General features: G+C 37.5%; 1 protein-coding gene across 9 annotated transcripts in view; it reads right to left on the bottom strand.

Moving 5' to 3' along the window:
* The window catches only part of RXFP1 (relaxin family peptide receptor 1), a 157,377-nt gene that overhangs the window by 40,937 nt on the left and 102,090 nt on the right, over positions 1-14,350 (bottom strand). For 8 of the 9 annotated variants that reach the window (XM_004382043.2, XM_004382045.2, XM_004382040.2 and 5 more), the window contains 2 exons: positions 7,272-7,343; positions 4,321-4,392 (listed from right to left, as the gene is read on the bottom strand). In XM_004382043.2, coding sequence (XP_004382100.1) covers positions 4,321-4,392; positions 7,272-7,343 — 144 coding nt within the window. Of the gene's footprint in view, positions 1-4,320; positions 4,600-7,271; positions 7,344-14,350 lie in introns of those variants that run through there. The other variant, XM_023736608.1, reaches the window with a different exon arrangement.

Raw genomic sequence — 14,350 nt, 5'->3', positions numbered from 1 at the left:
AAATACTATCATACCAAAAAACAAACACCATTGCCATCGAGTTGATTCTGACTCATAGTGACCCCATAGGATAGAGTAGAACTGCCACATAGTGCTTCCAAGGAGCGGCTGGTGGATTCGAACTGCCGACCTTTTGGTTAGCAGCCTGAGCTCTTAACCACTGCCCCATGAGGCTTTTTTTGTTTTTTGTCTTTTTTTTTTTTGTACTTTAGATGAAGGTTTACAGAACAAACTAGTTTCTCATTCAACAGTTAGTACACATATTGTTTTATGACACTGGTTAACAACCCCATGGCATGTCAACACTCTCTCTCCTTGACCTTGGGTCCCCTATTAGGAGCTTTCCTGTCCCCTCTTGCCTTCTAGTCCATGTCCCTGGGCTGTTGTGACCCTTTAGTCTCATTTTGTTTTATAGGCCTGTCTAATCTTTGGCTGAACCGTGAACCTCGGGAGTGACTTCATTACTGAGCTAAAAGGGTGTCCGGGGGCCATATTCTCAGGGTCTCTCCACTCTCTTGCAGGCCAATAAGTCTGGTCATTTTTGTGAATTAGAATTTTGTTCTACATTTTTCTCCAGCTTTGTCTGGGACCCTCTATTGTGATCCCTGTCAGAGCAGTCAGTAGTGGTAGCTGGACTCAGTCTGGTGGAGGCCTTGGTAGATGTGGTCCATTAGTCCTTGGGACTAATCTTTCCCTTGTACCTTTAGTTTTCTTCATTCTCCCTTGCTCCTGAAGGAGTGAGACCAGTGGAGTATCATACCAGTGGAGTATGGCTGCTCACAGGCTTTTAAGACCCCAGATGCTACTCACCAAGGTAGAATGTAGAATATTTTCTTTAAACTATATTATGCCAGTTGAGCTAGATGTTCCCCGAGATCATGGCACCCACAGCCCTCAGCCCAGCAATTCAGTTCCTCAGGGAGTTTGAATGTGTCTATGGAGCTTCCAGGACCTTGTCTTGGACAAGTTGTGCTGGCTTCCCGAGTATTGTGTACTGTCTTACTCTTCACCAAACTTAACACTTACCTATTGTCTATTTAGTGTTTTTCCATCGCCACCCCTCCCCTCCCTTGTAACCATCAAAGATTGTTTCTTTTTGCGTGTAAACCTTTTCTTGAGTTTTTACAGTAGAGGTCTCATACAGTATTTGTCCCTTCATGATTGATTTATTTCACTCAGCATAATGCCCTCCAGATTCATCCATGTTATGAGATGCTTCGCAGATTCATCATTGTTCTTTATCATTGAGTAATACTCCACTGTGTATGTACCATAGTTTGTTTATCCATTCATCTGTTGATGGGCATCTGGGTTGTTTCCATCTTTTTTGCTATTGTGAACAATGCTGCAATGAACATGAGTGTGCTTATGTCTATTCGTATGACAACTCTTAGTTATCTAGGTTATATTCCTAGGAGTGGGATTGCTGGATCATACAGTATTTCTATTTCTAGCTTTCTAAGGAAGCGCTATATCGTTTCCCAAAGTGGTTGTATCATTTTGCATTCCCATCAGCAGTGCATAAGAGTTCCGATCTCCCCGCAGCCTCTCCAACATTTGTTATTTCTAGTTTTTTTGATTCATGCCAGTAATCCTGGGGTGAGATGGTACCTCATTGTGGTTTTGATTTGCATGTCTCTAGATGCTATTGAACGAGACCATTTCCTCATGAATTGAATGCCTTCTTTGGTGAAGTGTCTGTTCATTTCCTTTTCCGATTTTTTTAATTGGATTATTTGTCTATGTTGCAAAGGTGTTGGATTTTCTTGCAGATTTTGGAGAATAGAACTTTGTCTGATTTGTAATAGCCAAAATTTTTTTCCCAGACTCTTTTTGCTCTTTTGGTAAAGTCTTTTGATGAGCATAAGTGTTTAATTATTTGAAGATCCAAGTTATCTAGCTTATCTTCTCGAGTTTGTGTGTTGTTGGTTATGGTTTGTATCCTGTTAATGCCGTGTATTAGGGCCTGTACCATTGATCCTATTTTTTCTTTTATGAACTTTATAGTTTTTGGCTTTATATTTAGGTCTTTGATCCATTTTGAATTAGTTTTGTATATGGTGTGAGGTACGGGTCCTGTTTCATTTTTTTGCAGATGGACATCCAGTTTTGCCAGAACCATTTGTTAAAGAGACTGTCTTTTCCCCATTTGATGGACTTTGGGACCTTGTCAAAGATCAGGTGACCGTAGGTGGATGGATTCACATCTGGGTTCTCAATTCTGTTCCATTGGTCAATGTTTCTGTCGTTGTACCAGTACCAGGCTGTTTTGACTACTGTAGCTGTGTAGTAGGTTCTGAGGTCAGGTAGTGCAAGTCTTCCTACTTTATTCTTCTTCTTCAATATTGCTTTACTTATCCAGGGCTTCTTCCCTTTCCATATAAAGTTAATGATTAATTTTCCCATTTCTTTAAAGAATGTTGTTGGTATTTGGATCGGAATTGCATTGTATTTGTAAATTGCTTTGGGTAGAATTGTCATTTTCACAATGTTGAGTCTACCTATCCATGAGCATGGTATGTTTTTTATTTATGTAGATCTCTTTTGGTTTCTTGCAGTAGTGTTTTGTATAGGTCTTTTACATCCCTGGTTAGATTTATTCCTAAGTATTTTATTTTTTTAGGGGCTATTATAAATAGTATTATTTTCCTGATTTTATTTTCATCATTCTCTTTATTGGTGTATAGGAATCCAACTGATTTTTGTATGTTTATCTTGCATCTTGCTACTCTGCTGAATCTTTCGATTAGTTCCAGTAGTTTTCTCATGGAGTCTTTTGGGTTTTCTAAGTATAATATCATATCCACAAATAAGGACAGTTTAACTTCTTCATTACCAATTTGGATGCCCTCTATTTCTTTTTCTTGCCTTATTGCTCTAGCTAGGACTTTCAGCACAACGTTAAATAAGAGTGGTGATAAAGGGTATCCTTGTCTTGTTCCTGTTCTTAAGGGGAATGTTTTCAGCCTGTTTCCATTAAGAATGATGTTGGCTGTTAGTTTTGCACAGATGCCCTCTATTATATTGAGGAATTTCCCTTTTATACCTATTTTGTTGAGAGTTTTTATCAGGAATGGGTGTTGGACTTTGTCAAATGCCTTTTCTGTGTCAATTGAGATGATCATGTGATTCTTTTCTTTCTTTTTATTTATGTGGTGGATTGCATTATTGATTTTCTAACGTTGAACCATCCTTGCATACCTGGTATGAATCCTACTTGGTCATGATGAATTATTTTTTTGATATGTTGCTGAATTCTATTGGCTAGAATTTTGTTGTGATTTTTTGCATCTATATTCATGAGAGATATTGGTCTGTAATTTTCTTTTTCTGTAGTGTCTTTGCCTGGTTTTGTTATCAGGGTTATGATAACTTCATAGAATGAATTCAGAAGTGTTGCTTCCTTTTCTGTGTTATGAAATAGTTTGAGTAGCACTGGTGTAAGCTCTCTGAATGTTTGGTAGAATTGTCCAGTGAAGCCATCTGGACCAGGGCTTTTTTTTTGTTACCTTTTCAATCTCTTCTCTTGTTATGGGTCTGTTCAGATTTTCAACATTACTTTGTGTTAGTTTGCGTAGGTAGTGTGTTTCTAGAAATTTATCCATTTCCTCTAGGTTTTCAAATTTGTTGGAGTATGGTTTTTCATAATATTCTGTTATGATCCTTTTTATTTCAGTTGGGTCTGTTGTAGTGTCACCCATTTCATTTTTTTATTTGGGTTATTTGCATCCTCTCCTGTTTTTCTTTTGTCAGTCTGGCCAGTGGTTTGTCGATCTTGTTGATCCTTTCAAAGAACCAACTTTTGGTTTTGTTATTCTTTCTATTGTTTTTCTAGTCTCTATTTCATTTATTTCTGCCCTGATCTTTGTTATTTCCTTTCTTCTGGGCATTAACAGGTTTTTTTTAATATTAAGTTTATTCAATAATCATCCCTATCACCTGGCTAATGCATACTGAGTTCTTACTATGTGCTAGGGATAGTGTATATACAGTATAACTAATTTTTCCCCTCACTTGATCCTTACAACAGCCCTTCAGGTAGGAAGTATAATAATTTGTATTGTATAGAAAAGGGAATGATGCTTAGACAGGAAAACAAATTGCCCAGGGCCATTTTATTTTATCACCTTCATATTCATAGTATCATTTCAACTAGGTTTAATTAGTTGATTTTGTAAGTGATGAAGTCAGATCTCAGATGTCCATGCCTATCTGACTCAAAATCTCATGCTCCTAGCCACCATGCAGCGGGACTGGTGGGTTGGAATGGATCAGGATGACAGACCGCTGTGGAATGGGCAAATTGACACTGATACTTACAGTTTAGTAAGATTGTGCAGCCCTCTGAAAGCATACATGGATACAGATCTAATTTTATTGTTTTGCAGATATCTGTGAAAATGATTATTAAAAAAGTAAATACAATGAAATAAATTAGTGAAGATGGATATTGATGTCATTTTGTTTTGGTATAAAATTCATGCATAACTGGCTGGTTATTTAGAAATTCTAGTTGTAAAGACAAACATATAATAGCTAAAAATTAATATTTGCACTTTTCAGGAATAAAACTTTAATGCATAGTAAAGCACTCACTGGTCAGATAGATAGTCCTAGAAGCCAGAGTTTTCAACATTCCTTTGCTATAATTCTTCATACTTGTAAGTGCTCAACATAGTGCTACCAAAATTACAAGCAGTGACATCTTTAATGCCCCAAACCGTTCCCCATGTTAATTACAAATCTGTGAACCAAGTCAGCTTTGATTTTATTAATTTTACATGTCCAGCCTTGTTCCAAAAAAAGTGTTTGAAGCAGCTTGTAAAGAGTATATATGAAAAAGAAAAAAAGGAAAAATGTAATTAAAAAGTGTCAGGTCTAGAAAAATATAAATTAGACAGTAATATCAATATGAGATGCAGGCTCACAGAGTTAACTAAAGTAATATGGAAGTTTGGCCTTGAGTTAACTGGAGGTCAAAGGGAACAGATATAAGGGCACAGGCAACTGCATCAATTGCAGCCATGAAAGCTTTGTTTGCACTTCTATGTGTACTTGCCCCAGGCGGTGGGGAATGATAAGTAAGGGGTTCAGGCCTGACCTCTTGTTCCTAGTGAAGGTCTCCAAACTCTCTTAGGGTATCCTGAGTTTACATGCAATCCGTTATAAATTTTAGGAGTAGCAAGAGAAATCAACACAAGTAAACTCCCAGGTAATTAGAAATTTCGACTAAAAGAGAGTAACTATTTCTCCAGTATGCAAGATGACAAAACTTTGATTCTAAAGGTTGTTACGAAGTTTACTGCACATCTAATAATTTCACAGAATATGCTCTGGACGGAATCATAGAGTAGATAATGCATCTTTCTTGCTGATGCACAAAAGACTTGGACATGTGTTTATTTATTTGTTTTTAACTGTGTAATGATCAACTAAGCAATACACTGCATTGTCCAGAGTTTGAGTCAAGCTGTACCTTTGATAACAAAATTAGAAAATTTTTTGTAATTAGGTTATTTTGACTGTTTTATTGTTTGACTGTTCAGGAATTTAGTTCAATGTTTATTGTGCAAAATACTAAACTACTTTGTTATTTAAAACTGAATTTTGGCATTTAGATTCATACTTATAACTCCTTTTAAACATGTGGACAAAAGGTGGTGCCACAGATCAGAAAAATTCTTCATTTTTCAGAAATCAGATAATGGAATAAGAAAGTATCGTAGTGAAATTTTTGTACCAGGCCTGATTTTGAAAAGTTCTTCTTTGCTGAATGAGAAGTGTTAAGAATCAAGTTCTGAAAATATATTTGATTAGAATTTTTATTTTCAAATATGAAATATATTTAAGCTATTCTGATCATCTAGGTTTTCAGAACATTTCATTGAATGAAATGGATCAATTTTTCTTCTGATTTTGCTATACTTCTACCTGTTATCTAAAAGAAAAATGTGAAGATATTATTTATGTACCAGGTTTCTGAAGCTGTAAAACCAAAACTAAAACCAACATAGGTGTGAAAAACAAAATTAGATTTAGGCTCAGAATATTTAATCCCAACAGGTAAACCATATGATTTAGTTACAAAATTGACCTAAATAACAGGTGAACATCACCTGGGCTATTGTGGAATCTGAAAGTGAATATATGACCCTAAACTCAAGAGAAGCTACTCAAGGCCAAATTAAAATTCAACCTGCAAAGCAGATGTGAAAATGAAGCCCCAAAATAACATGCTCTAAGGTTTCAAACCCCCACAACTTGCTATCTTAAGTGGAGAAAGAATTTGCAAGCACAGTGTCATGAATTGAATTGTGTCCCCCAAAAATATGTGTCAACTTGGTTAGGCCATGATTCCCAGTATTGTGTGATTGTCCTCCATTTTGTGATTGTAATTTTCCTATGTGTTGTAAATCCTAATCTCTGTCTGTGGTTAATGAGGCAAGATTAGATTATGTTAAAGAGGATTAGGGTGGGATTGTAACACTCGTACTAAGGTCACATCCCTGATCCAATGTAAAGGGAGTTTCCCTGGGGTGTGGCCTGCACCACCTTTTATCTTACAAGAGATAAAAGGAAAGAGAAGCTAGCAGAGAGTAGGGGACCCCATACCATCAAGAAAGAAATGCTGGGAGCAGAGTGCATCCTTTGGACCTGAGGTTCCTGTGCAGAGAAGCTCCTAGACCAAGGGAAGATTGATAACACGGAACTTCCTCCAGAGCCGACAGAGGGAGAAAGCCTTTCCCTGGAGCTGATGCCCTGAATTTGGACTCGTAGCCTACTGGACTGTGAGAGAATAAATTTCTCTTTGTTAAAGCCATCCACTTGTGCTATTTCTGTTATAGCAGCACTAGATGACTAAGACATACAGGGAAGAAAATTCTTCACTATCTAACCTTGGTAGCAGGTCTGGCAAAAGATCATTACCTCTTTCTCTAAGGTGGGTGCTTAAGCAAGCCATGCTAGAATAATGTCAGAGAATAAGAAGCTCCTGAGTGGCTCCATTTTGGCGAATGTGGTAGGAGGATTCACAGTGCACATACTCTAGTTTCTTTAGAGATATAAGGCATCTGAGATTTTTCTAGAACAATTTCCGTAACTACTCAGGAAAAATGTCACCTGCAGTCCCGAGCTAACAGCTAAACAATTCTCTGAAGCAGGATTAGACTTAAACAGTAGTACAGTGTTGGTCTTCACAGGAGTGAGAAGAAAGATATGCCAAAAAATTGGTAGTTGATTATTTTAATATTAGAAATTAAAATTTTTCTTACAGCTTCTGAAGATCAAGGTACTTCTTGAAGCCATCAGGAGGAAGCTTTCTTATTAAATTCCGCCGAAGTGACCTGAAATAAATGTAAATTTTTTTCTTACCTAAAGTTTTTTCATTTTTTCTACTTTTAACCACAACAGCAATATGGATAATTATAAACTGCATTTACTTTACCACTCAGATTTCAGGAAATACTTTATTTCATTATATGACATTCATATTCATAGTATCATTTGAACTAGGTCTAGTGAATTGATTCTGTGTTATTAAAGGATATTAATCTTTTCTAAAAATAAGGTCAAAACACTATAATTCTACATCCATTCCTGATTAAAACTCTCAATAAAATAGGAATAGAAGATAAATTTCTCAGCATAATAAAGGGCATCTATACAAAACCAATAGCCAATGTTATTCTCAACAGAGAGAAGATGAAAGCATTCTCCCGGAGAATGGGAATAAGATAAGGATGCCCTTTATCACTACTCTGATGTAACATTGTGCTGGAAGTCCTAGACAGAGCAGTAAGGCAAGAAAAAGAAATAAAGGGCATCCAAACTGGAAAGGAAGAAGTAAAACTATCCCTATTCGCGGATGATATGATCCTATACATAGAGAACCCCAAAGATTCCACAAGAAAACTACTGGAACTAATGGAAAGATTCACCAGAGTAGCAGGATAAACATACAAGATAAATATACAAAAACGATTTGGATTCCTATACATCAACAAAGAGAACTTTGAGAAGGAAATCAGGAAAATAATACCATTTGTAATAGCCCCCCACCGAAAGATAAAATACTTAGGAATACATCTAACCCGGATGTAAAAGACCTAAACGAAGAAGACTACAAAACACTATTGCAAGAAACCAAAAGAGACCTACTTAAATGGAAAAACATACCATACCATACCTTCTATCGTGGATAGGAATACTGAACATTGTAAAAATGTCAAGTCTACCCAAAGCGATCTACAGATATAATGCAATCCCGATCCAAATACCAACAGCATTATTCAATGAGATTTGAAAACTAATCATCAGCTTTACATGGTAAGGAAAAAGGCCCCGGATAAGCAAAGCATTCTGAAGAAAAAGAACAAAGTAGGAGGCCTTTCACTGCCTGATCTCAGAACCTAATATACAGCCACGGTAGTCAACACAAGCAAAATGGCAGACACATAGACAAATGGAACAGAATCGAGAATCCAGATGTAAACCCATCTACCTATGGTTAGTTGATCTTTGGTAAAGTCCATTAAATGGGGAAGACAGACTTTTTAACAAATGGTGCTGGCAAAACTAGTTCTCCATCTGTAACAAAATGCAACACAGGACTCATATCTCTCATAATACACAAAAACTAACTCAAAATGGATCAAAGACCTAAACATAAAACCTAAAATGATAAAGATTATGGAAGGAAAAAATAGGGACCACACTAAGGACCATAATACATGGCATAAATACAATACAAAACATAACTAACAGTGCATAAACACTACAAGATAAACTAGATAACTGGGAGTTCCTAAAAATTAAACTCTTGTGCTCATTAAAAGACTTCACCAAAAGAGAAAAAAGAGAACCTACAGACTGGGAAAAATTTTTTGGCTATGACATATCTGACAAGGGTCTAATCTCTAAAATCTATAGAATACTTCCACACCTTAATAATAAAAACATAAATAATTAAATTTAAAAATGGGAAAAGGATATGAACAGACACTTCACCAAAGGAGACATTCAAGCAGCTAACAGACACATGAGGAAATGCGCTCAATCATTAGACATTAGAGAAATGCAAACAAAACTACAATGAGATACCATCTCACCCTGAATTTACTGGCACTAATCAAAAAGACAGAAAATAACAATGTTGGAAAGGTTGTGAGGAGATTAGAACTCTTATGCACTGCTGGTGGGAATGTAAAATGGTACAGTACAACAACTATGGAAAATGACATGGCACCTCATTAAAAAGCTAGAAATAGAAATACCATATAATCCAGAAATCCCACTCCTAGGAATATATCCTAGAGAAATAAGAGCCATCACAAGAACAGACATATGCACACCCATGTTCTTTGCAGCATTTTTCACAATAGCAAAAAGATGGAAAAAACCTAACTGTCCATCAACAGATGAATGAATAAACAACTTATGGTACATACACACAGTGGAATACTATGCAAAGGTAAAGAACAATGATGAATCCATGAAACATCTTACAACATGGATGAATCCGGAGGGCATCGTGCTGAATGAAATAAGTCAATCACAAAAGGACAAATATTGTATGACACCACTATTACAAAAACCCAAGAAAAGGTTTACACATAGAAAAAAAGAATCTTTGATGGGTAGAAGGGAGGGGAGGTGTGGGGAGGGGAAATTACTAACTAGATAGTAGACAAGTATTAACTTTGGTGAAAGGAAAGACAACACACAATATAGGGGAAATCAGTACAACTTGACCAAAACAAAGCCATAGAAGCTTCCTCGACACATCCAAACACCTGGAGGGACAGAGTTACTGGGGCTGAGGGCTGGGAATCATGGTCTCAGGGGACATCTAGGTCAACTGGCATAATATAGTTCATAAAGGAAATGTTCTACATCCTACTTTGGAGGTACATCTAAAATACACCTAATGGTCCTATCACGTTCAGAGCAAATGCGAATGAAGAAAACCAAAGACACAAGGAAAATATTAGTCCAACAGACTAATGGACTACATGAACCACAGCCTTCACCAACCTGAGCCCAGAACAACTAGATGGTGCCCGGCTACCACCACTGACCTCTCTGACAGGGATCACAATAGAGGGTTCTAGAGAGATTGGGAGAAAAATGTAGAACAAAATTCAAATTCACAAAAAAAGACCAGACTTACAGGTCTTACAGATACTGGAGGAACCCCTGAGTCTATGGCTCCCAGACACCCTGCTAACTCAGAAATGAAGCCACTGCTGTAGTCCTCCTTTCAGCCAAAGATTTGACAGGCATAAAAAATCAACAGTAACACATGTGAGGAACATGCTTCTTAGTTCAATCAAGTATACAAATGGGCAACATCTGCTCAAAAACAAAGACCAGAAGTAGGAAAGGGCAGGAAAACTGGAAGAATAGACACGGGGAACCCAGGGTGGAAAGGGGGAGAGTGCTGAAACATTGCAGGGATTGCGTCCAATGTCACAAAACAATTTGTGTATAAATTTTGAATGAGAAACTAATTTGCGCTGCAAACTTTCACTAAAACACAATAAAATAAAAATTATAATTCTGATAATTAAAAAAGAACAAAATAATTGATTTTTTAATTATATTCTCCATTTCCATATTACTTTAAAAAGCATTAGAAAACATCTCAGTTTTTGAGATCCAATAAAAATTATTTTCCATTTAAAATACATCAAGAATTTAAGTAACTTTTTTAGGCAGCGCCAAGATGGCGGAGTAGTCAGAAGCTTCCTGTGGTCCCTCTTACAACAAAGACCCGAAAAAACAAGTGAATCAATTATATATGAAAATCTAGGAGCCCTGAACATCAAAGGCAAAGTTGAGGAATCACACTGAATGGCAGGTGGAGGGAGAGAAGGTTGGGAAGCAGCGAGGAGTTGCCAGATGTGACACGGTGGGAGATGACACCCTTCAGGCCTGATTGGCTGGTGTGCGTCGTGAGGCAAGCAGTGGTGCTGAGGAGACATTTTCCACATTGGGAGAGACCCAGTGGCAGAGAGTCTGCTCAGGCCTCCAGAACAAGTGAAAAATGGTGCTTAATCAGCAAAAGATAACTACATGCCTCTGACCTACCACGCGGATCGAAAAACACCCTCTTTGGGAAAAATCTTTCTCACATTTACCTGCCCCATCCCCGCTGTGCACCGAGTCTGGGCCGGCTTCAAGGGTTGCCCTTAGGACCCGTCACATACCCTGAGTCACTATCCTGGCCTTGGAGATGGAACAAATAAACAAACAGAAAAAATTATCTGCCAGCTTCCCTAAGCCAGGAACTCAGGGTAGGCACAGCTCCTTTGCCGAGGCACAGGCATAAGGGGTCCGTGGACTCTGAATGCCCTTCACCCTTGCATAGACCTTGTGGGCCCATTTTAACAGCATAGGCCCTCATTACCACAGTACAACAGGGGATTGAAGACTAACTTCAACTGTATCAGCTATATGGTGAAGTGGCAGATTTGTGACATTTGACACTGCTCTGCCCATTAAGCAGGCTCCTCACCTACCCACATCAGGGGCCTGAGGACTGGTGGCTCCATCCATGCCACCTAGCCACCTGAGACGGGGGTCCAAGAATAAGTGGTGCCTCCCGGTCCTTACAGCCAACAGCACTGGGTGCTCATAGTCCAGCTGCAAAACCCACCCACCTGTGTGCTCTAGGGAACAGGGACACGCTTTCCTCCCAGACACTCAGGGGCAGCTGTCAGCCCCCTGCCTTGCTCAGTGTGTGAACCCTACTGCAGCCAGATACCTGTGCCTATACCAGTCACCCATGCCAATCTAGGACTGTAGGGGAGTGCCTGCACCACACACTTGGTGACCGACAACCTACAAACTGGAACTGAATCCATACAAGAAATGTAAAGAGACTTCTGGGCTCACATACCTAGTAACAGATCTAACCACCTGGTGACAGGACGTTAGAGCTTCCAAGGAACCAATAATCTAACTAGCTCACACAAGCAGCCTATTTGGGCATATAAAAACAAACAAAACAAGAAACTAGGACACAGTAAGCAAACATAAAATAAATAAATATAATAACTTATTGATGGCTCAGAGACAACAGCCATTATCAAATCACATGAAGAGGCAGACCATGATGGCTTCAGCAAGCTCCCAAAATAAAGAATCAAGAAATATTTCGGAGGAAGAGAATTTCTTGGAATTATCAGAGGTAGAATACAAAAGATTACTATACAGAACTCTTCAAGATATCAGGAAGGAAATCAGGCAAAACGCAGAACATTCCAAGGGACACACAGACAAAGCAATAGAGGAACTTAAGAAGATTAGTCAAGAGCATAATGACAAATTTAACAGGCTGCAAGAATCCATAGAGAGACAGCAATCAGAAATCCAGAAGATTAACAATAAAATTTCAGAATTAGATAACTCAATAGAAAGTCATAGGAGCAAAACTGAGGCAATGGAAGTTAGAATTAGTGAGACTGAAGATAAAGCACTTGACAACATCTTATTTGAGGAAAAATCAGGTAAAAGAATTTAAAAAAATGAAGAAATCCTAAGATTTATATGGGACTCTATCAAGAAGAATAACCTACTAGTGATTGGAGTACCAGAATGGGGGTGGGGTGGGGGGAATAACAGAAAATACAGAGAGAATTGATGAAGATTTGTTGGCAGAAAACTTCCCTGATATCGTGAAAGATGAGAAGATATCTATCCAAGATGCTCATCGAACCCCACATAAGGTAGATTCCAAAAGAAAGTCACCAAGACATATTATAATAAAACTTGCCAAAACCAAAGATAAACAGAGAATTTTAAGAGCAGCTAGGGATAAACGAAAAGTCATCTACAAAGGAGAGTCAATAAGACTAAGCTCGGACTATTCAGCAGAAACCATGCAGGCAAGAAGGCAATGGGATGACATATATAAAGCCTTGAGGGAAAAAAAATTGCCAGCCAAGAATTGTATATCCAGCAAAACTGTCTCTCAAATATGATGGTGAAATTAGGGCATTTCCAGATAAATAGAACTTTAGGGAATTTGCAAAAACCAAACCAAATTACAAGAAATACTAAAGGGAGCCCTCTGGTTAGAAAATCAATAACATCAGGTAACAACCAAGACTAGAACATGGGATAGAGCAACCAGATATCAACCCAGATAGGGAAGTCACAAAAATAAATCAAAGTTAAAACACTGAAATTAGGGAAACAGAAACTTCAATATGTGAAAGATGACAACATTAAAGCAAAAAAGAAGGATTAAAAAATATAGTCATAGATCTTTCATATGGAGAGGAAGTCAATGTGATATAAAGAAATAAAAGAGTGGTTTCAACTTAGAAAAATGGGGGTAAATATTAAGGTAACCACAAAGGAAACTAACAATCCTACACATCAGAATAAAAAAACGAAAAATATAAAGACTCAGCAAATACAAAATCAACAACAATGAAAAAGATGATAAGAAAATATATGAAGAAAAATAACTCAGTACAGAAAATTAAGTGGAACAAAGAAACTCAACAACACAGCAAAAAAAAAAAAAAAATCAAAATGACAGCACTAAACTGATACCTCTCAATAATTATGCTGAATGTAACTGGACTAAACGCACCAATAAAGAGACAGAGTGGCAGAATGGATAAAAATCATGATACGTCAATGTGCTGTCTACAAGAGACACAAATTAGACTTAAAGACAACAAACAAACTAAAACTCAAAGGATGGAAATATAAATTTCAAGCAAACAACACTCAAAAAAGAGCAGGAGTGGCAATATTAATCTCTGACAAAATAGACTTTAAAGTAAAAGCCACCACAAAGGATAAGGACATGATATAATGATTAAAGGGTCAATACACCGGGAGGACATAACCATAATAAATATTTATACATCCAATGACAGGGCTCCAAAATACATAAAACCAACTCTAACAGCACTGAAAAGAGAGATAGATAGCTCCACAATAATAGTAGGAGACTGCAACACACCACTTTTGGTGAAGGATAGAACATCCAGAAAGAAGCTCAATAAAGACATGGAAGATCTAAATGCCACAGTCAACCAACTTGATCTCATAGATATATATAGAACACTCCACCCAACAGCAGCCAAGTATACTTTCTTTTCCAACTCACATGGAACATTCTCCAGAATAGACTACATATTAGGCCATAAAGGAAGCCTTAACAGAATCCAAAGCATCGAAATATTACAAAGCATCTTTACTGACCATAAAGCCATAAAAGTAGAAATCAATAACGGAAAAAGAAAGGAAAAAAAATAAAACACATGGAAACTGAACAACACCTTGCTCAAAAACTACTGGGTTATAGAAGAAATTAAGGATGGAATAAAGA

Source organism: Trichechus manatus, unplaced genomic scaffold (assembly GCF_000243295.1).
Source record: "Trichechus manatus latirostris isolate Lorelei unplaced genomic scaffold, TriManLat1.0 scaffold00089, whole genome shotgun sequence".
Classification (NCBI taxonomy): domain Eukaryota; kingdom Metazoa; phylum Chordata; class Mammalia; order Sirenia; family Trichechidae; genus Trichechus; species Trichechus manatus.
This window is presented reverse-complemented; position numbering and strand designations above follow the sequence as displayed.